At 40.2% G+C, this 22,166-nt stretch overlaps 4 protein-coding genes and 1 long non-coding RNA gene across 5 annotated transcripts; 1 reads left to right on the top strand and 4 right to left on the bottom strand.

Moving 5' to 3' along the window:
• Positions 1 to 9,704: 9,704 nt before the first annotated feature.
• Positions 9,705 to 12,719, top strand: LOC135254054 (uncharacterized). The gene is made up of 5 exons (XR_010329757.1): positions 9,705 to 10,398; positions 10,615 to 10,650; positions 10,758 to 10,865; positions 10,990 to 11,210; positions 11,477 to 12,719. It is a non-coding gene; the product is annotated as an uncharacterized LOC135254054 (long non-coding RNA).
• Positions 12,720 to 13,265: 546 nt separating this feature from the next.
• On the bottom strand, positions 13,266 to 15,043 carry LOC135254049 (insulin-like growth factor-binding protein complex acid labile subunit). Its single transcript, XM_064333989.1, has 2 exons — positions 14,931 to 15,043; positions 13,266 to 14,661 (listed from the first exon to the last, which is right to left on the bottom strand). Coding segments are annotated over exons 1-2 (1,020 nt in total). The 5' UTR covers positions 14,933 to 15,043; the 3' UTR covers positions 13,266 to 13,643.
• A 539-nt stretch (positions 15,044 to 15,582) lies between these two features.
• On the bottom strand, positions 15,583 to 17,361 carry LOC135254025 (insulin-like growth factor-binding protein complex acid labile subunit). Its single transcript, XM_064333952.1, has 2 exons — positions 17,249 to 17,361; positions 15,583 to 16,980 (listed from the first exon to the last, which is right to left on the bottom strand). Coding segments are annotated over exons 1-2 (1,236 nt in total). The 5' UTR covers positions 17,251 to 17,361; the 3' UTR covers positions 15,583 to 15,746.
• Positions 17,362 to 17,901: 540 nt separating this feature from the next.
• Positions 17,902 to 19,680, bottom strand: LOC135254044 (leucine-rich repeat-containing protein 15-like). Its single transcript, XM_064333976.1, has 2 exons — positions 19,568 to 19,680; positions 17,902 to 19,298 (listed from the first exon to the last, which is right to left on the bottom strand). The coding sequence occupies exon 2, from the start codon at positions 19,212 to 19,214 to the stop codon at positions 18,066 to 18,068; it is 1,149 nt and encodes a 382-aa protein (XP_064190046.1). The 5' UTR covers positions 19,215 to 19,298; positions 19,568 to 19,680; the 3' UTR covers positions 17,902 to 18,065.
• Positions 19,681 to 20,220: 540 nt separating this feature from the next.
• Positions 20,221 to 22,000, bottom strand: LOC135254031 (insulin-like growth factor-binding protein complex acid labile subunit). The gene is made up of 2 exons (XM_064333958.1): positions 21,888 to 22,000; positions 20,221 to 21,618 (listed from the first exon to the last, which is right to left on the bottom strand). Coding segments are annotated over exons 1-2 (1,236 nt in total). The 5' UTR covers positions 21,890 to 22,000; the 3' UTR covers positions 20,221 to 20,384.
• Positions 22,001 to 22,166: the final 166 nt, after the last annotated feature.

Raw genomic sequence — 22,166 nt, 5'->3', positions numbered from 1 at the left:
CTTATTTGGACAGTAGAATAGGTGTTCTGCATTTAACTCATGGCTACGGGATGCATTTTCATCTGTATGTTTGTGAATGATTGCGTTTATAGTAACCGCTGTTTTGAATACAATTCAATAGTTAGCTAGCTAGCTAGCTGGGATAACAAGCATGCCGTGAGACCATTCTGACCTCAAACCAAGAATTTTAATATTGGCTAGGTGACAAGTGACCGTGAACCTATCATAAAGCTAGCTGGCATTCAAAACCTGTTTCAGAGGGTCTTAGAAAGACGTTATGTCTACACTGCGCGACCACACCATTTAAAAAGCAAGACAGTGTTAGGGAGATGAATTCGATTGATTTATCAGGGCTTCAGACTAACTTTTTACATTGGTTGCACTTAGGTGCACCAGCACATAATTTAGGTGCACCCAAAATTTTTCTGTGCGCTGCTCCTGGAGGAGTACAGGGCGCGGTTTCACACATACATGCCTTATTTTTTTCCCCCACCCACATTCAGCGAAGAAGAATATCAGGGTCAGAGCCAATCAGAGACAGAGTAGGGGCGGGTCTTCGCAGAATGCGGGTGGGAAAAATAAATAACGCTACACATATACACACACTGTAGTACGATGGAGTATTAGGGCCACATTGAGGGGGAAAAAAATTCAGAGATTTCGAGAATAAGGTATATTACGAAAATAAAGTCGTAATATTACGAGAATAAAGTCGCAATTTAATGAGAATGAAGTCATAATATTTCAAGAAAAAAGTCATAATATTACGAGAATGAAGTCGTAATTTTACGGGGAAAAAAATCATAATATTACGAGAATAAAATCGTAAAATTTCGAGAGAAAAAAAACATAATTAAAATAAAAATATATTACCAGCAACCAACAAAACGGGAGAGAGGACAGTCTAATGGCAGCCTGAGCCTGCAATTTCCTCCAAGTCTGTGTGGTACTTTCTTCGGAATAGACACAGTTTCTTGCACAATCTTTTCAATGTCCTGATACTTATGATAATATGGTGCTGATGTGCCAAAAGATTAAGTATTTTATTTGTGAAACCTATACTAAAGTATAACTTCACAAGATACTCCACCTTCCTCATTTTAACGCAGGCGGCAGGCAGCTCTTCTAATATTTCCAGTCTAAAATAACACGTAGCCTAAAATTACGACTTTATTCTCGTAATATTATGACTTTTTTCTCGTAAACTTACGACTTCATTCTCATAATATTATGACTTTTTTCTCGTAAAATTACGACTTTATTCTTGTAATATTACGACTTTATTCTCGTAATATTACGACCTTATTCTCGAAATCTCCGAATTTTTTTTCCCTCAATGTGGCCCTAATACTCCGTCGTAACACAGACAGACCTACTAAATGTCAGGCGCACCGGTGCGAGCAATGAAAATGTTTAGTCGCAAATGACAGATTTTTGGTCGCATGTGCGACCAAAATGGTCGCACTCTGGAGCCTTGCTTATGCAGTTTTCTTAAATAATGTAATGACAAAAATGACCAAAATTGGTGCTAACTGTATGGTATAAAACGAGAAGGAACTATTTTTTCTTGATAGAATCATTGTTTTCATAGAATTAACGACCAGAGGTTTTTGCTTAACAACCTCTGGTCGTTAATTCTATTAAAACAATGATTCTATATTCCCTGTCTATAATATCAAATCTGTTTGAAAATTTTTACATCGGCCCAACCCTAGTGCCCGGACTGGTCGCTGTGCCTGGACTGGTTGCTGTGTCTGGACCGGTCGCTGTCCCCGGACAGTTCGCTGTGTCGGTACCGGTCGATGTGCCTGGACCAGACCTTGTGCCTGGACTGCTTGCTGTGTCGGGCCGGTCGCTGTCTCCGGACAGATTGCTGTGTCGCTACCGGTCGATGTGCCTTGACTGGTCGCTGTGCCTGGACTGCTTGCTGTGTCGGTAGCGGTCAATGTGCCTGGACTGGTCGCTGTGTAGGTACCAGTTGCTGTGCTGGGACCCTTCGCTGTGCCTGGACCGGTTGCTGTGCTGGGACCCGTCGCTGTGCCTGGACCGGTTGCTGTGCTGGTACCCGTCGCTGTGGCTGGACTGGTCGCTGTGCCTGGACTAGTCACTGTGCTGGGACCCATCACTGTGGCTGGACTGCTGACTGGACCCAGCACCTCTCGACTGGCTGGCTCTGTTTACATTTGAATGTCCAGAGTCTGAAAAACAAAACATTGAGTTAATTTACAGCTAAGTGCAGGTTAATGGACAGAAGACATACAGAAGAAATGTTCTGAGATTCAACTGGATTCACACCCAACGTGGTTGATTAAATGATTTGGGATTAGAGGTGACTAGTATAATGTGATGAATACTCACTGCCTGTGGACTTGTCCCTGTCCCTGGACCCAGCACCCTCCACTTGGCTAGACCTGACTGGATTTGAATGTCCAGAGTCTGAAAATGAGCACATGTAAATGATTAACACTGATGTTGTAACCGTCTTCATGTTATGATTAGGGCGCGGTCACACATACGCAAAATTAACATTGGCGAATATTCGCCACCCGTTCACTTCCATTCTATGCAAGCGAAGGGGCGAATAAAACATTCGCTTCCGGTGGTGAAGCAAATTTGCATCTTCGATTCGTGTGGAGTTCAACTTTGGTAAACTTTGACCGGCAAATTTGCAGCCTCAACCAACAGCAAAGAAGTGTGTGTGGTTGACCCTGTAGTTGGCTGTAGTTTTCTTACTGAGCCAGGATGGAGGAGACTTTGATTGTTGCTGTGTCTAACCAGCCGGTATTGTACGATCTTCAGTATACATTTTCCCGTCGCAAAACCAACAACTGCTCATGTGATATCACAACCGCTCATGTGTGCCCAACAACCACAACCACTCAAACGGACTACAAACCAGCAAACTGATTTCCGTGTGCATCACATCCTGCACTGCCCACATTCAGCACGACAAGATACGAATTTCGCCTCGGCAGGCGATGGTCATTCGCCTGCATTCGCACGTGTGCCCGCGCCCTTATGCAAGAACAAATTATGTACATAACAAATTAGTAGATTCAAGTGATAGATACTTAATACCAGTGAACCTTTTGCTAGATCCAGCAGACCCCATCTGGATGGACTTTGTTGGTGGAATGGGAAAGGTGGGCGCTTTGACAATGGCACCTAGACAGATGCAGTATATAAAATAAATGGAAGCATCAGTCATTAAAATAATGAGCACTAACCTTGTAAGTCTTATAATGTTGCAATTCAATAAGAACTACTTATGCGTGAAATGTCAACAGCTTGGGAAACTGTTATGTTCTCCTCTTCCTTGTCCAAATCATCAGATTCTGTAATTGTACCTGTTACAGGTGTACCGCAGGGATCTGTACTGGGTCCTCTGCTGCTCTCCAAGTACACCAAAACCCTTGGTTCAGTTATTAATTCACATGACTTCTCCTATAATTGTTATGCAGATGACACACAACTCTTCTTTTCTTTCCCCCCCTCGGCCTCACAGGTTGATGATAAGATATCTTCCTGCCTGGCTGACATCTTCACCTAGATGGCCAGCCACCACCTGAAGCTCAACCTCAACAAAACTGAGCTGCTCTTCTTCCCATACAAGACCTCCTTACTACGTGAGCTCTCAATCACGGTTGATGGCACCACAGTGACTGCCTCTCACTCTGCTTGGGGGTGGTCCTGGATGACTAACTGGACCTCAAGGAGCACATCAAGGCAACATCATGGTCCTGCAGATTCCTTTTGTACAACATCAGAAGGATTCGACCATACCTGACTTTGGACTCTACCCAGCTGCTCGTCCAGGCTACGGTGACCTCCCGCCTTAACTACTGCAACTCTCTCCTTGCAAGCCTGCCAGCTTGTGCCATACAGCCACTACAGATGATTCAGAATGCCGCTGCCTAACTCATCTGGGAACTTTCCATGGGAATTAATGGGAATAAAATGGAAATATAAGGGTTATTTCCACAGGCTGTATTTAATTACCATGTCATATGCAGATAGAAACAGACAGAAACAGACATAATTGCAAACCCTTGTAATAGAAATTTAAAAATTTAAGAATTAACAATTAACTTATGAGTTAAAGGGACACTTCACTGAAAAACAATGCTGATTTATTTAGCACATAATCTCACACATGTACAGTTGAAGTCGGAAGTTTACATACACTTAGGTTGAAGTCATTAAAACTCATTTTTAACCACTCCACAGATTTCATGTTAGCAAATTATAGTGTTGACAAGTCAGTTAGGACATCTGCTTTGTGCATGACACAAGTGATTTTTCCAACAATTGTTTACAGACAGATTATTTCACTTTTAATTCACTATATCACAATTCCAGTGGGTCAGAAGTTTACATACACTAAGTTGACTGTGCCTTTAAACAGCTTGGAAAATTCCAGAAAATGATGTCATGGCTTTTGAAACTTCTGATAGGCTAATTGACATTATTTGAGTCAACTGGAGGTGTACCTGTGGATGTATTTTAAGGCGTACCTTCAAACTCAGTGCCTGTTTGCTTGACATCATGGGAAATTCGAAAGAAATCAGACAAGACCTCAGAAAGAAAATTGTGGACCTCCACAAACTGGTTTATGCCTGAATACCTGTCGCTTACTTATACCATGGGCTTTGCAGACGTTACGCCGGGAAGGAGTGGTTCTGTCTCCTAGAATGAACAATGTTTGTAATGAACAGTGCTAATCAATCCAGAACCATGCAAGGATCACTTTTTTGACGATGCTGGGAACAGTAAAAGATCTTCCAATAAGATCTATACAATAACTGTAAGGCTGCTCAGCAAGAAAGAAGCCACTACTCCAAAACCACCATAAAAAAGCCAGACTACAGTTTGCAACTCCACATGAAACAAAACTCCTGATGAAACAAAAATTTAACTGTTTGGCCATAATGACCATCGTTATGTTTGGAGGAAAAAGGGTGAGGCTTGCAAGCTGAAGAACACCATCCCAACCGTGAAGCACGGGGGTGGCAGCATCATGTTGTGGGGGTGCTTTGCTGCAGGATGGACTGGTGCACTTCATAAAATAGATGGCATCATGAGGAAGGAAAATGATGTGGATATATTGAAGCAACATCTCAAGACATCAGCCAGGAAGTTAAAGCTTAGTCGCAAATGGCTCTTCCAAATGGACAATGACCCTAAGCATACTTCCAAAGTTGTGGCAAAATGGCTTAAGGACAACAAAGCAAGGTATTGGAGTGGCCATCACAAAGTCCTGACCGCAATCCAATAGAAAATTTGTGGGCAGAACTGAAAAGGCGTGTGCAGGCAAGGAGGCCTACAAACCTGACTCAGTTACACCAGTTCTGTCAGGTCAAAATTCCAGAAACGTATTATGAGAAGCTTGTGGAAGGCTACCCGAAACATTTGACCCAAATTAAACAAATTAAAGGCAATTCTACCAAATACTAACAGAGTGTATGTAAACTTCTGACCCACTGGGAATGTGATGAAAGAAATAAAAGCTGAAATAAATCATTCTCTCTACTATTATTCTGACATTTCACATTCTTAAAATAAAGTTGTGATCTTAACTGACCTAAGACAGGGAATGTTTACTAAGATTAAATGTCAGGAATTGTGAAAAACTGAGTTTAAATGGATTTGGGTAATGTGTAAACTTTCGACTTCAACTGTAAACAGTTTTACACACATTAATCTAGTCTGACAGTTACTGAGAGTTAATGAGTTTGAATATGTCCTCCAGTGATGTCACAAATATTGTGTTGTGTTAATTACAGCTCAATGAAATTATGGACATGAAAAAATAGCAATACCTATTGCTACTTTTTCATGATCATTTAATTGAGTTGTAATTAACACAACACAATTGGTTCAGTGTCCTCCGATGACATCACTGGAGGAGTCAAACTCATCATATCAAATGATATAGTCAAATATCAATAACTGTGAAACTAACTGAATGTGTGCAAAATAAATCAGCATTGTTGTGAATTAAAAGAGTTGACTCTTTACAACAACAGAAAAACACATTCCCTATGATTCCACTCCAAAAAAGACATTTTCAACATACATCTGTACAATTGTAAGCCTAACTTTATTGTGGGCTCAACACTGCATATGCAAGATTCTGAGAATCATTTTGTACATGTGATGGAAGAGTGCTCTGTGCATGCAGAGGGTTATAATTCTACTGAATTCTTCTTAAATGCGATTCTGGAAATGACGTGTACATTTGATGGAGGAGTGCAATGCACACTGAATGTGCAGGGTTGCAATTCAACTGAATTTAAATGGGGATATTTTAACCAAATCATGCCACAAGACACGGAGAGCCCGGCAGCCAGCACGGAGAGCCAGGCAGCCGGCACGGAGAGCCATTGTCTTATGTGTATTTCCCCCCAAAAATAAGTTCCCTATTATAAGATTTTTATTGAAATTGGGCGAAATTTCCAAAATACCCGAAAAGTTTCCGCCCCTTTGCAACTAATGTAAATTATTAAATAAAGTTGTAAATAATTGAATAATTCTGAAATAATTACATAATATCAACTTACTATGTTATATTATTTCATTTTTGCCGTTTTTATAATAATGTGATTATTTTTATTTATTTATTTAACAGGTATTTCACATGACTATTTGTCAAAAAAATTCAAGCATTTCACAATGGCACTATTCCGAATGACACGTTTCAGATTGGTTCAGATATCGAACCTGTCTTGGACGTCTGTAGACCTCCAAAAGGGGTCCTGGCTAGATGTCTAGATATTTAGCTTTGCTTTCACATCCACAGACGTCCAAAATGGGTCACGACCAGACGTTCAGATAATGAACCTCTATTGCACGTCCACAGACATCCAAGAGGGGTCCTAGTCAGACATTCAGATATAGAACCTGTCTTGCACGTCCACAGACGTCCAAGAGGGTCCCTAGCCAGACATTCAAATATTGAACCTGTGTTGCACGTCCATAGACATCCAAAAGGGGTCCTAGTCAGATATTCAGATATGGAACCCGTCTTGCCCGTCCACAGACGTCCAAGAGGGTCCCTAGCCAGATGTTCAAATATTGAACCCGTCTTGCATGTCCACAGACGTCTAAAAGGGATCCAATCAGACGTTCAGATATTGAACCCGTCTTGCACGTCCATAGACGTCCAATAGGAGTCCTAGCTAGACGTTCAGATATTGAACCTGTTTTGCACGTCCACCAGACATACAAAAGTGGGTCTGGACTGATGGACGTTATACAGACATGATCTGAACGTCTCCCTGACGTCGCATGTTTGCTGGGAACTGTTATAGACTTTTCAATTTTATAGCTATAGTTATTATTAGCTTATTAATCTTAGCTAGATTAGTAGTAGTTAGGTAGTTAATGTTAGCTGGGTGTTCGCCAAGATGGTGTGGTGCTTCTCCCCGAGCTGCAACCACGAGTCTGACGTGGACGCCTTTTCCTTCTTCCAACCAGTGACACCGCCATTGTCATGGGTATAGCTAGCTAGCCACCGGTGTTGGGTGAGTCAGTTATTTTCTTCCCCTACTAATGGTTAAAGTTAGGACCTGAGAAGGGAAATCTGATCCCAGACCAGCAGTTAGGGGCAACTTCACCTGGAGCCTAGGCACCGCACTTGGCGGGTAGACTTACAAGCACACGTGGTTGTGACATGTTGTGGCAAACACGCCTGCCACAGGCCACCGAAGTGGCTTTCTTTGGGGCCCTCCAGCACAGAGACACAGGGAGAAGATGTTCAAAACAGTCCACATTTATTCCACGAGGGTTTGGCAAGATGGTAAAGCCAAATGAGCAGATGTTAACCCTGTCATGACGGAAGCTGCCTGGTGTGGGTGGGGATGGCAGATTTAACCTGTGCGCAGTGATTACCTCACTACGCACAGGTGCAGCCACTCCTGTTCCTGGGTCCAATTAGCCTGGCCAATTATCTAATTTTTCACCAATTATCCAATTGGCCAGGTCTAATTAGCTTGACCCAGGGCAGGTGTGGCTGCTTAAACCAGCCATCCCCACACCACATACCCCCAACGCCAAACTGAGGCCAGGGAGAATCACGGGCCGAAGCCTACCCCCCCCCACCCCCCACCCCCCACCCCCGCACTCCCAACAAAGCAAAAGACAAATAAAAAATAAAAACCTCTCTAAACACGCTACAAAATTTTTTTTTAAAGTCAGGGTGGGTGGCCCCGGAACAGTCCAGTACATGCGGTGACCCTCCTTCGGATCGACAAGGCAGCCTTCTTCCTCCTCCCTCTGGAGCACGGGAAGTCCTGGGCTGCTCTGCTGGCTGGTGGGGGCGTCACCGGCTTGGGCTGTTCCAGGGGCTGTGGTGGGGTGGCTGGCTGGTGGGCTGGTGGACTGGCTTGTGGTGCTGGGATCAGGAACCCTCGTGGCTGTGGTGGCCGCCAGTCGGCTCTGCTGGCGGGCGGCTGCAGGCTTATCCCTCATGGGCTCGGGCAAACCAACCAGGCCAAAACAAAGAAAAAACGACCAAACGGACGAGAAAGGAAGCAAAACGGCGCGGCCACCGCTCGTGCGCCGCCCGTGGCTGACCCGCCTTCCCGGCCAAGTCCAGCTCACGGCGCGACCACCTCTCGTGCACCGCCCGTCGCTGACCTGCCTCCTCGGCCAGGTGCAGCTCCTCAGCATCCCAGCTGAGGATTGCCTCCTTCCCCTCCCTGGTCATCTTCCGCTCCCCATTTCTGGCCCGGAGGATCCGCCCGAAGCCCTGTCGGGAACACCTCAGCCGCCCCTCCTCCAGTGTGCTTCCTGGCCGGCCCTCCTGTGCCTCTTTCCTGTGCCGGAGGAGCCCCACGTTGGGCGCCACTGTGGCAAACACGCCTGCCACAGGCCACCGAAGTGGCTTTCTTTGGGGCCCTCCAGCACAGAGACACAGGGAGAAGATGTTCAAAACAGTCCACATTTATTCCACGAGGGTTTGGCAAGATGGTAAAGCCAAATGAGCAGATGTTAACCCTGTCATGACGGAAGCTGCCTGGTGTGGGTGGGGATGGCAGATTTAACCTGTGCGCAGTGATTACCTCACTACGCACAGGTGCAGCCACTCCTGTTCCTGGGTCCAATTAGCCTGGCCAATTATCTAATTTTTCACCAATTATCCAATTGGCCAGGTCTAATTAGCTTGACCCAGGGCAGGTGTGGCTGCTTAAACCAGCCATCCCCACACCACACATGTATTGTACAACTTTGATTTAGTGTAGTTCAGGACCACCAACACAACGTAAATTGACATAAATCCATTTTTTTCCACCAGAGATTGAAATAAATAAAACCAAGCAAATGCTACGGCAGAGAATGATATCCCAAAAAAACGTGAGAAATCTTTTATTTTTAATCGCTATAGATATTTTACAATCAATGATTTTTAAAAAGTCAAAAGTGTGTAGCCCCCTATTTGATGGATGAGCTGGTGAAAAATCTTCGTGATCAGCCCCTTTCTTTGGCCACTGATGGGTCCAGCGATACTGGTAAGTATGTATGTTAACCATGAATGCTGAGTTATGTCTATGTACAATTAATGAATCTATTATATATTCTTATAACTCATGAGCAATAAATGCAACAAGTCACGCACAGAATTGTGAACATTCTGTAAGTGTTGGATACATTTGTGTCGTCACAGGGAGAGAGAAGATGAATCCGCTGACCGTTAAACTGTGGAGTTCACAAGGGGTGATTCAACAATTTCTCAACATGGGCCTGACGTCAGGGACCAGCTGTGGCACCGCATAGGCAAAATTAATGAGGTGCTGGAAGGGCACAATATCCCATGGCCAGCTGTGTGGCCCTTGCAGTTGACAATGCTAGTGTCAATCTGGGAATCAGGGATTCCATTAAGAGCAGTGTCCTGGACCAAAATCCATCCACCTACATTGGCCTGGCTGTCCCTGCCACATTGTGCACAATAATGCACACGCTGGTGGCTTGGTGTACTCCGAGGTAATGGCTTGACAGTCACAACTGCATTCTGCATTTGCAATGTTTTACTGAGTTGGCTACATTTTACATTATGTAAAATTATTAAAACTAACCCTCCAGATGTCAGGCTTTGATGTTGAAGATTTCTGTAGCGAACTTGCCTACTGGTGTAAATCCAGCACTAAGACGAAGAACATGCTTGATGGCAAGTTATCCCCACATAACACATTTATTATATTCAAAAGCGGTGATTCAGAAATTGTTTGAAGGACCACTCTAAAATACATATTTTGTTCTATTCAGAATTCTGCATGTTTTGTGACACTAAGTACATAGAGGTACTTCAGCATTTGAGCATCAGGTGGATCAGTTTGGATCTGGCTGTCAACCCCATACTCCGCCTCTACAAGGCCCTGACGAGCTAATTCAGATCCACTGGTATGTAGTCCCTTTATAATTGTTTATGTAAATAATGAAAAATACATAAAATACAATTTTGCTATTTATTATTTAATTTTGAACTTTTTGTCTTTTAGACGAAAAGCAAGCCAGGTGTTCTCAGCTCCGTGCCTGTTTTGAGGAGCCTGTTGAAGTTCATCTCCCCTCTACCAGGCACTTCTGCCTACATTCTGCCAGTTTAATCTGTTGTTCCAGAGGCAGCACCCATGCACCTATCTACTCCATGGGCAGGTACATGACTTAACTGTTTCAGATAGTGTATTGGTAATGTCAAATAGTAGAATTGATTCTTACATTAATGTTTATGGATGGGGGGTTGCATATTTTCTGTATTTTAGGTGAGGGCATTCATCCGAAAGCCGATGTCAAAATTCTTGAAGCCTGCAGCTTTCAGAACAACAAGTTTGGAGAGTGTTGATTTCAGGATCAGGAAAACCAACTAGCAGGTGAATACAATTGACTGATATATTATTTGACCATTTTATAGAAACTGAAATAATCTACAGGTATATAGTGTGGGCAAAATGGTGCAAGGGTGAGAAATAGCGTGTTACCTTTTTTGCCTTTCAGATCTCCAACTTGGTATTGGACTGACTACAAAGGCCACATGAGATTCCCTCGGGTGACGTCACCAAATTCTACAAGGCAGCAAGAGGCTTCCTGCTAAAGTCTACAGAGTATGCATTGAAGAAGCCACCGCTGAATGACGTCCTGCTGCCACATGCTGAGTTTGTGGACCTTAGGCAGAGACAAGACTCGCATGTGGATGATGTGCTGTACTTTGTCCAAAGGTAAATTACTGAATGCTTATTTTCACTTAACCAATACTTAATTTAAACAACGTGAGAAGTTAAATAAAGATAACGGGTGATTTTGACTTTCACCAGCTGCTGTGATGGGTGAGCTATTGAAAAGAGTTGTTTCTTTCTATTTGGGTAGAGAATTAGTTATAGTTTTATGGAGGTTTTATTTACAGAATTCAATCATCTAATGGAGAAATTAACATCTGAATATTTTTTCAATTCTAATTAATGTTGCTGCAATTGTCTTTGCCCAGATACAATCACCTTCTTCCTTTTGAGGACCCAAGTGACCAGGATAGGATTTCAGATGAGTTTCTGGAGTACCAGATGCTGGAGGAAACGGACATACCTGACACCATCTGGAAAAGTGCCCTGATGAGTGTTGGAGAGGAAGACCAATTCCATCGTATGGACATGGTGTGGGCACATTTGACTATGTGGAAGAGCCGAATAACCGGTAAAGAACAGTTCCCCAGACTTGGGAAGGTGGCACAGCTTGTTCTATGCCTACTTCACTCTAATGCGGATGCAGAACGAGTCTTCTCAACAATTGGCCTGAACAAAACAGAGTGTAGAAACAGACTTGCAGTAGATGGGATGCTGTCGTTCATTATGTGTATCAAAGGTAATCAGATTGAACCATGCTGCTACAAATACGAACCACCGGTAGAAATGATAATCAAGTCCAAGTCTGCTGCTTATAGTTGTACTAGGCCAAAACAGACCCTTGTGTGTGTGTGTGTGTGAGCGAATGTGAGCGAGTGTGTGTGTGAGCGAGTGTGTAGGTGAGAGAATGAGTGAGTGTTCATGTAAATATTTGGCTGAATGTGTGAGTGAAAGAGTGTGTGTTCATGTATATATTTGGTTGAGTGAGTAAGTGTGGTCATGTGTAGATTTGGCTGTGCGAGTGTGTGTGTGTGTGTGTGTTCATGTATTGGCTATGTGTCTGGAGTAGGATAGGTTCTTGTGTTCTTTTGTTTCTTTTTGTTTATTTCTGGTTCTTGCTACCATTCTGGTTCTCCTCTTCCTGTAAACCCTTGTTATTGTCATGGTTCTGTGTTTCCGTCTCTGTCTTTCCTTGTTGGGCCGCCAGATGGTGGCACTTCTGTTTTGTGTCCTGCTTGTACCATGTTTAATTGTATTATTGTTTTCAATTGTTCAATTATTGGTTCTTGGTTGTCTCGTTTTCCCTTCCCTCCCTGTGGCCTGATTGTGCATAGTGCCCTGCTGTGTCTCGTCAGTGTCTTGTCTATTTAAGTTCCCTTCTCCCAGACTCAGGTGCTGGATCCTTGGTTGTGTTTGGTGATGTGTACTTTGCCCATGATTCTGCCCTGTGTGTTCCTGTCCATGTTCTGGTTTCCACGTGCTTTTGGATTTTCTGGATTTTCTTGGTTTCCTGTGTTTTTTGAAGTTTGTCTTGGTGTTTTTTGAGAGTTGCCCTGCGAGGCCTTTTGTTCCCTTTTGCCCTGAACTTTTAAGTAAAGTCTTTTGTTCATATCATTCAGAGTTTTGAGTTTTTTCCCCTCTGCATTTGGGTCCTAACCCCCCACGCACCCTGACAAGTAGAGGCGCCTCGAAAACACTGGGAGAGGCGTTTTCGATGCGATATTTTAAAAGCCTTCGCAACGTGCTCACACAGACATAAGTGCGGTAATAAAAGCTGTCTCGAAAACTCCTTTTTTTTCTTCTGAAGCCCCTTTCACACAGCTAAAAGGGGCTTCAGAGGCGCATCAGAGGCGGCTCGGATGCGGTAGGTCCCCTTTCCCACAGAATTTGTAAAGCAGTGTTCGAGCCGTCTTTACCTTTCACACACAGTAGAACTCAAATCTCGTGAATGAATTGTTTATGTTCCGTTACCATAGTAACACACTTTTATTAGAATTAAAGTATATAGGTTTCTTGTATGTTTGAGGGTAAATATATAGCTCTTTATTTGTGTTTATACAGCTTTTTCCTTCATTTCCATCAGGTATCCCAATAATTCTTGACCTGACTGTACGTGAAAATTTTATTACACAGCAAACATTAAGTGATACACATTGATTATTTTAAATTGTGTTTATTGATTTTACAAACAGTTAATCATGCGCATAGGTCTCTTATGATCTAAAATAATACATAATGTAGATATATCTAAAAAGAAAGTTTGCTGTACAAAAATAGTACAAGATTTATTATCAATTATGATAAAATATATTTTTTAATTTCAGTTAATACACTTTAGTGGCATAACAACATATATCATATTCACACAAATTGGGTTGTTGGTTAATAATACATTCTTTAACTTTGTATTGTACCTCAATTTATTCAACTCTAAGTTCACAATGAGATTCCTTGACAGATCCAATGTCTCTAAAGATTCTAAATGACTTACAGTGACTTCAGAGGGCCAGTGTTGTATTCTAGAGCAGCAAAGAGTTAACTCCAAAACATTTTGTAGACCAGCCAGCATGGCATTTCAGAGAACATGTTTCTGTCCATATGCAGGTACTGCAAGCTACTGTTATTTGGAAACACTTCCTTTGGTAACTGGGCAATGGAATTACCTGATAAGTCAAGCACTGCAAGTTGGTGCAAACCTTTCAAAAGATCATCTGGTAGAACTGATAAAGAGTTGTTAGAGAGTGTAACTTTGTGAAGTAATGGAAAACTTTTGAATGGAAGAGGTGGCAATGTTGAAATACTGTTATTAGACAAATATAGGTATTTCAGATTGCTCAGACCTCTCAGAGCAGGAAGTACAGATCCAGTCAGTTTGTTGTTGCTGAGGATCAAATCTGTCAGACTGTCTTTTTTGGCAAAGAGTTTACTAGACAGGTATGTCAGGTTATTATTGGATAAATCCAAAATCTGAAGCTGTGATATTGTGCAAAATACCATTGTTGGTAGGCTGGATAGCCTGTTGCCAGATAAAATCAAAGTGTTTAAACTGTAGAGGCCGTCAAATGTATTATTCTGAAGTTCTATGGAATTGAAGGAGAGGTCAAGGTAAGTAAGATTGCGTAGATTTCTGATTATGTCATTTGGGAGGCCTTTCAATTGATTTCTAGCCAAGTTTAACCAAACCAGCTTTGGGGTTGGTTGGAATATATCTGTAGGAATTGATTGAATATCATTTTCTGAAAAATCCAGAGACAATAGATTGCAAACATAATCCAGTGTGTCATTCTCAGGAATTATATTATTCTTTGATATGTCTAAAAAAGTTAGGCTTGTTAAGTTCCAAAAAGCTATGGAAGAGATAACCGTTAGCTGGTTATGTGACAAAAATAATGTCTCCGTTTGCTGAACAATATCTTTGGGAACAGTGGTGAGACGAACGTTGCGACAGTCCGTAATTGATGCATAACATACGCAAGATAAGGGACACTCCTTTGCAGGCAATCCTACATTCAAGAAGGTGAGAAGCAGGACTGTGGGGAAGATATGAAGTGTCCTAAATGTGAAAAGAATAACAGATGTTATTAATGGCTAACACATGTTAACAACAGTCAAATTGTGACTCAAAGTATAATATAAACTTTCTGTTCTGAATATCTGTATATTTAAATATTTTACTACTAACCTCTAAAATTATCTATCTAATTTATGTCAAAATAACGAGGCCACTTAATACTTCTGCCATGCTTGGCAGAGTGCCGTATCCTGCGAACATTTTAGCAGGCAGACACTCATCAGTAAGAAAAGCAGACATGGTGTACTCACATGCTCGTAGCTGTTCCTCTGTCTGTTAAGATTTAAATGAAACAACTCTTTTTCTGCAAGGGCAGTTTACTTGTGTCGCAACCAATGGTATTACAACATATTTTGGGAAAAAACTTTCACTCTGTGTACTTCAAGCAAGCTTGTGTAACACTAAACAAACATGAATTGATTTTAGTACCTCATGAAGGTCTATGTAACAGTCCCCTTGGATTATTAGTTTACATTCAGAAAAATGGTAAATGGACTGCATTTATATAGCGCTTTTATCCAAAGTCTCGAAAACTCCTTTTTTTTCTTCTGAAGCCCCTTTCACACAGCTAAAAGGGCTTCAGAGGCGCATCAGAGGCGGCTCGGATGCGGTAGGTCCCCTTTCCCACAGAATTTGTAAAGCAGTGTTCGAGCCGTCTTTACCTTTCACACACAGTAGAACTCAAATCTCGTGAATGAATTGTTTATGTTCCGTTACCATAGTAACACACTTTTATTAGAATTAAAGTATATAGGTTTCTTGTATGTTTGAGGGTAAATATATAGCTCTTTATTTGTGTTTATACAGCTTTTTCCTTCATTTCCATCAGGTATCCCAATAATTCTTGACCTGACTGTACGTGAAAATTTTATTACACAGCAAACATTAAGTGATACACATTGATTATTTTAAATTGTGTTTATTGATTTTACAAACAGTTAATCATGCGCATAGGTCTCTTATGATCTAAAATAATACATAATGTAGATATATCTAAAAAGAAAGTTTGCTGTACAAAAAATAGTACAAGATTTATTATCAATTATGATAAAATATATTTTTTAATTTCAGTTAATACACTTTAGTGGCATAACAACATATATCATATTCACACAAATTGGGTTGTTGGTTAATAATACATTCTTTAACTTTGTATTGTACCTCAATTTATTCAACTCTAAGTTCACAATGAGATTCCTTGACAGATCCAATGTCTCTAAAGATTCTAAATGACTTACAGTGACTTCAGAGGGCCAGTGTTGTATTCTAGAGCAGCAAAGAGTTAACTCCAAAACATTTTGTAGACCAGCCAGCATGGGCATTTCAGAGAACATGTTTCTGTCCATATGCAGGTACTGCAAGCTACTGTTATTTGGAAACACTTCCTTTGGTAACTGAGCAATGGAATTACCTGATAAGTCAAGCACTGCAAGTTGGTGCAAACCTTTCAAAAGATCATCTGGTAGAACTGATAAAGAGTTGTTAGAGAGTGTAACTTTGTGAAGTAATGGAAAACTTTTGAATGGAAGAGGTGGCAATGTTGAAATACTGTTATTAGACAAATATAGGTATTTCAGATTGCTCAGACCTCTCAGAGCAGGAAGTACAGATCCAGTCAGTTTGTTGTTGCTGAGGATCAAATCTGTCAGACTGTCTTTTTTGGCAAAGAGTTTACTAGACAGGTATGTCAGGTTATTATTGGATAAATCCAAAATCTGAAGCTGTGATATTGTGCAAAATACCATTGTTGGTAGGCTGGATAGCCTGTTGCCAGATAAAATCAAAGTGTTTAAACTGTAGAGGCCGTCAAATGTATTATTCTGAAGTTCTATGGAATTGAAGGAGAGGTCAAGGTAAGTAAGATTGCGTAGATTTCTGATTATGTCATTTGGGAGGCCTTTCAATTGATTTCTAGCCAAGTTTAACCAAACCAGCTTTGGGGTTGGTTGGAATATATCTGTAGGAATTGATTGAATATCATTTTCTGAAAAATCCAGAGACAATAGATTGCAAACATAATCCAGTGTGTCATTCTCAGGAATTATATTATTCTTTGATATGTCTAAAAAAGTTAGGCTTGTTAAGTTCCAAAAAGCTATGGAAGAGATAACCGTTAGCTGGTTATGTGACAAAAATAATGTCTCCGTTTGCTGAACAATATCTTTGGGAACAGTGGTGAGACGAACGTTGCGACAGTCCGTAATTGATGCATAACATACGCAAGATAAGGGACACTCCTTTGCAGGCAATCCTACATTCAAGAAGGTGAGAAGCAGGACTGTGGGGAAGATATGAAGTGTCCTAAATGTGAAAAGAATAACAGATGTTATTAATGGCTAACACATGTTAACAACAGTCAAATTGTGACTCAAAGTATAATATAAACTTTCTGTTCTGAATATCTGTATATTTAAATATTTTACTACTAACCTCTAAAATTATCTATCTAATTTATGTCAAAATAACGAGGCCACTTATACTTCTGCCATGCTTGGCAGAGTGCCGTATCCTGCGAACATTTTAGCAGGCAGACACTCATCAGTAAGAAAAGCAGACATGGTGTACTCACATGCTCGTAGCTGTTCCTCTGTCTGTTAAGATTTAAATGAAACAACTCTTTTTCTGCAAGGGCAGTTTACTTGTGTCGCAACCAATGGTATTACAACATATTTTGGGAAAAAACTTTCACTCTGTGTACTTCAAGCAAGCTTGTGTAACACTAAACAAACATGAATTGATTTTAGTACCTCATGAAGGTCTATGTAACAGTCCCCTTGGATTATTAGTTTACATTCAGAAAAATGGTAAATGGACTGCATTTATATAGCGCTTTTATCCAAAGTCTCGAAAACTCCTTTTTTTTCTTCTGAAGCCCCTTTCACACAGCTAAAAGGGGCTTCAGAGGCGCATCAGAGGCGGCTCGGATGCGGTAGGTCCCCTTTCCCACAGAATTTGTAAAGCAGTGTTCGAGCCGTCTTTACCTTTCACACACAGTAGAACTCAAATCTCGTGAATGAATTGTTTATGTTCCGTTACCATAGTAACACACTTTTATTAGAATTAAAGTATATAGGTTTCTTGTATGTTTGAGGGTAAATATATAGCTCTTTATTTGTGTTTATACAGCTTTTTCCTTCATTTCCATCAGGTATCCCAATAATTCTTGACCTGACCGTACGTGAAAATTTTATTACACAGCAAACATTAAGTGATACACATTGATTATTTTAAATTGTGTTTATTGATTTTACAAACAGTTAATCGTGCGCATAGGTCTCTTATGATCTAAAATAATACATAATGTAGATATATCTAAAAAGAAAGTTTGCTGTACAAAAAATAGTACAAGATTTATTATCAATTATGATAAAATATATTTTTTAATTTCAGTTAATACACTTTAGTGGCATAACAACATATATCATATTCACACAAATTGGGTTGTTGGTTAATAATACATTCTTTAACTTTGTATTGTACCTCAATTTATTCAACTCTAAGTTCACAATGAGATTCCTTGACAGATCCAATGTCTCTAAAGATTCTAAATGACTTACAGTGACTTCAGAGGGCCAGTGTTGTATTCTAGAGCAGCAAAGAGTTAACTCCAAAACATTTTGTAGACCAGCCAGCATGGGCATTTCAGAGAACATGTTTCTGTCCATATGCAGGTACTGCAAGCTACTGTTATTTGGAAACACTTCCTTTGGTAACTGGGCAATGGAATTACCTGATAAGTCAAGCACTGCAAGTTGGTGCAAACCTTTCAAAAGATCATCTGGTAGAACTGATAAAGAGTTGTTAGAGAGTGTAACTTTGTGAAGTAATGGAAAACTTTCGAATGGAAGAGGTGGCAATGTTGAAATACTGTTATTAGACAAATATAGGTATTTCAGATTGCTCAGACCTCTCAGAGCAGGAAGTACAGATCCAGTCAGTTTGTTGTTGCTGAGGATCAAATCTGTCAGACTGTCTGTTTTGGCAAAGAGTTTACTAGACAGGTATGTCAGGTTATTATTGGATAAATCCAAAATCTGAAGCTGTGATATTGTGTAAAATACCATTGTTGGTAGGCTGGATAGCCTGTTGCCAGATAAAATCAAAGTGTTTAAACTGTAGAGGCTGTCAAATGTATTATTCTGAAGTTCTATGGAATTGAAGGAGAGGTCAAGGTAAGTAAGATTGCGTAGATTTCTGATTATGTCATTTGGGAGGCCTTTCAATTGATTTCTAGCCAAGTTTAACCAAACCAGCTTTGGGGTTGGTTGGAATATATCTGTAGGAATTGATTGAATATCATTTTCTGAAAAATCCAGAGACAATAGATTGCAAACATAATCCAGTGTGTCATTCTCAGGAATTATATTATTCTTTGATATGTCTAAAAAAGTTAGGCTTGTTAAGTTCCAAAAAGCTATGGAAGAGATAACCGTTAGCTGGTTATGTGACAAAATAATGTCTCCGTTTGCTGAACAATATCTTTGGGAACAGTGGTGAGACGAACGTTGCGACAGTCCGTAATTGATGCATAACATACGCAAGATAAGGGACACTCCTTTGCAGGCAATCCTACATTCAAGAAGGTGAGAAGCAGGACTGTGGGGAAGATATGAAGTGTCCTAAATGTGAAAAGAATAACAGATGTTATTAATGGCTAACACATGTTAACAACAGTCAAATTGTGACTCAAAGTATAATATAAACTTTCTGTTCTGAATATCTGTATATTTAAATATTTTACTACTAACCTCTAAAATTATCTATCTAATTTATGTCAAAATAACGAGGCCACTTAATACTTCTGCCATGCTTGGCAGAGTGCCGTATCCTGCGAACATTTTAGCAGGCAGACACTCATCAGTAAGAAAAGCAGACATGGTGTACTCACATGCTCGTAGCTGTTCCTCTGTCTGTTAAGATTTAAATGAAACAACTCTTTTTCTGCAAGGGCAGTTTACTTGTGTCGCAACCAATGGTATTACAACATATTTTGGGAAAAAACTTTCACTCTGTGTACTTCAAGCAAGCTTGTGTAACACTAAACAAACATGAATTGATTTTAGTACCTCATGAAGGTCTATGTAACAGTCCCCTTGGATTATTAGTTTACATTCAGAAAAATGGTAAATGGACTGCATTTATATAGCGCTTTTATCCAAAGTCTCGAAAACTCCTTTTTTTTCTTCTGAAGCCCCTTTCACACAGCTAAAAGGGGCTTCAGAGGCGCATCAGAGGCGGCTCGGATGCGGTAGGTCCCCTTTCCCACAGAATTTGTAAAGCAGTGTTCGAGCCGTCTTTACCTTTCACACACAGTAGAACTCAAATCTCGTGAATGAATTGTTTATGTTCCGTTACCATAGTAACACACTTTTATTAGAATTAAAGTATATAGGTTTCTTGTATGTTTGAGGGTAAATATATAGCTCTTTATTTGTGTTTATACAGCTTTTTCCTTCATTTCCATCAGGTATCCCAATAATTCTTGACCTGACCGTACGTGAAAATTTTATTACACAGCAAACATTAAGTGATACACATTGATTATTTTAAATTGTGTTTATTGATTTTACAAACAGTTAATCGTGCGCATAGGTCTCTTATGATCTAAAATAATACATAATGTAGATATATCTAAAAAGAAAGTTTGCTGTACAAAAAATAGTACAAGATTTATTATCAATTATGATAAAATATATTTTTTAATTTCAGTTAATACACTTTAGTGGCATAACAACATATATCATATTCACACAAATTGGGTTGTTGGTTAATAATACATTCTTTAACTTTGTATTGTACCTCAATTTATTCAACTCTAAGTTCACAATGAGATTCCTTGACAGATCCAATGTCTCTAAAGATTCTAAATGACTTACAGTGACTTCAGAGGGCCAGTGTTGTATTCTAGAGCAGCAAAGAGTTAACTCCAAAACATTTTGTAGACCAGCCAGCATGGGCATTTCAGAGAACATGTTTCTGTCCATATGCAGGTACTGCAAGCTACTGTTATTTGGAAACACTTCCTTTGGTAACTGGGCAATGGAATTACCTGATAAGTCAAGCACTGCAAGTTGGTGCAAACCTTTCAAAAGATCATCTGGTAGAACTGATAAAGAGTTGTTAGAGAGTGTAACTTTGTGAAGTAATGGAAAACTTTCGAATGGAAGAGGTGGCAATGTTGAAATACTGTTATTAGACAAATATAGGTATTTCAGATTGCTCAGACCTCTCAGAGCAGGAAGTACAGATCCAGTCAGTTTGTTGTTGCTGAGGATCAAATCTGTCAGACTGTCTGTTTTGGCAAAGAGTTTACTAGACAGGTATGTCAGGTTATTATTGGATAAATCCAAAATCTGAAGCTGTGATATTGTGTAAAATACCATTGTTGGTAGGCTGGATAGCCTGTTGCCAGATAAAATCAAAGTGTTTAAACTGTAGAGGCTGTCAAATGTATTATTCTGAAGTTCTATGGAATTGAAGGAGAGGTCAAGGTAAGTAAGATTGCGTAGATTTCTGATTATGTCATTTGGGAGGCCTTTCAATTGATTTCTAGCCAAGTTTAACCAAACCAGCTTTGGGGTTGGTTGGAATATATCTGTAGGAATTGATTGAATATCATTTTCTGAAAAATCCAGAGACAATAGATTGCAAACATAATCCAGTGTGTCATTCTCAGGAATTATATTATTCTTTGATATGTCTAAAAAAGTTAGGCTTGTTAAGTTCCAAAAAGCTATGGAAGAGATAACCGTTAGCTGGTTATGTGACAAAAATAATGTCTCCGTTTGCTGAACAATATCTTTGGGAACAGTGGTGAGACGAACGTTGCGACAGTCCGTAATTGATGCATAACATACGCAAGATAAGGGACACTCCTTTGCAGGCAATCCTACATTCAAGAAGGTGAGAAGCAGGACTGTGGGGAAGATATGAAGTGTCCTAAATGTGAAAAGAATAACAGATGTTATTAATGGCTAACACATGTTAACAACAGTCAAATTGTGACTCAAAGTATAATATAAACTTTCTGTTCTGAATATCTGTATATTTAAATATTTTACTACTAACCTCTAAAATTATCTATCTAATTTATGTCAAAATAACGAGGCCACTTAATACTTCTGCCATGCTTGGCAGAGTGCCGTATCCTGCGAACATTTTAGCAGGCAGACACTCATCAGTAAGAAAAGCAGACATGGTGTACTCACATGCTCGTAGCTGTTCCTCTGTCTGTTAAGATTTAAATGAAACAACTCTTTTTCTGCAAGGGCAGTTTACTTGTGTCGCAACCAATGGTATTACAACATATTTTGGGAAAAAACTTTCACTCTGTGTACTTCAAGCAAGCTTGTGTAACACTAAACAAACATGAATTGATTTTAGTACCTCATGAAGGTCTATGTAACAGTCCCCTTGGATTATTAGTTTACATTCAGAAAAATGGTAAATGGACTGCATTTATATAGCGCTTTTATCCAAAGTCTCGA

This window comes from Anguilla rostrata, chromosome 1 (genome assembly GCF_018555375.3).
Source record: "Anguilla rostrata isolate EN2019 chromosome 1, ASM1855537v3, whole genome shotgun sequence".
In the NCBI taxonomy this organism is placed as follows: Eukaryota; Metazoa; Chordata; class Actinopteri; order Anguilliformes; family Anguillidae; genus Anguilla; species Anguilla rostrata.
Note: the sequence above shows the minus strand (reverse complement) of the source record. Positions and strands in the feature narration are given on the sequence as shown.

Coding starts and splice junctions, on each gene's coding strand:
- LOC135254044 (XM_064333976.1), bottom strand. CDS start 19,214: ATGTTATGCATCAATTACGGACTGTCGCAACGTTCGTCTCACCACTGT.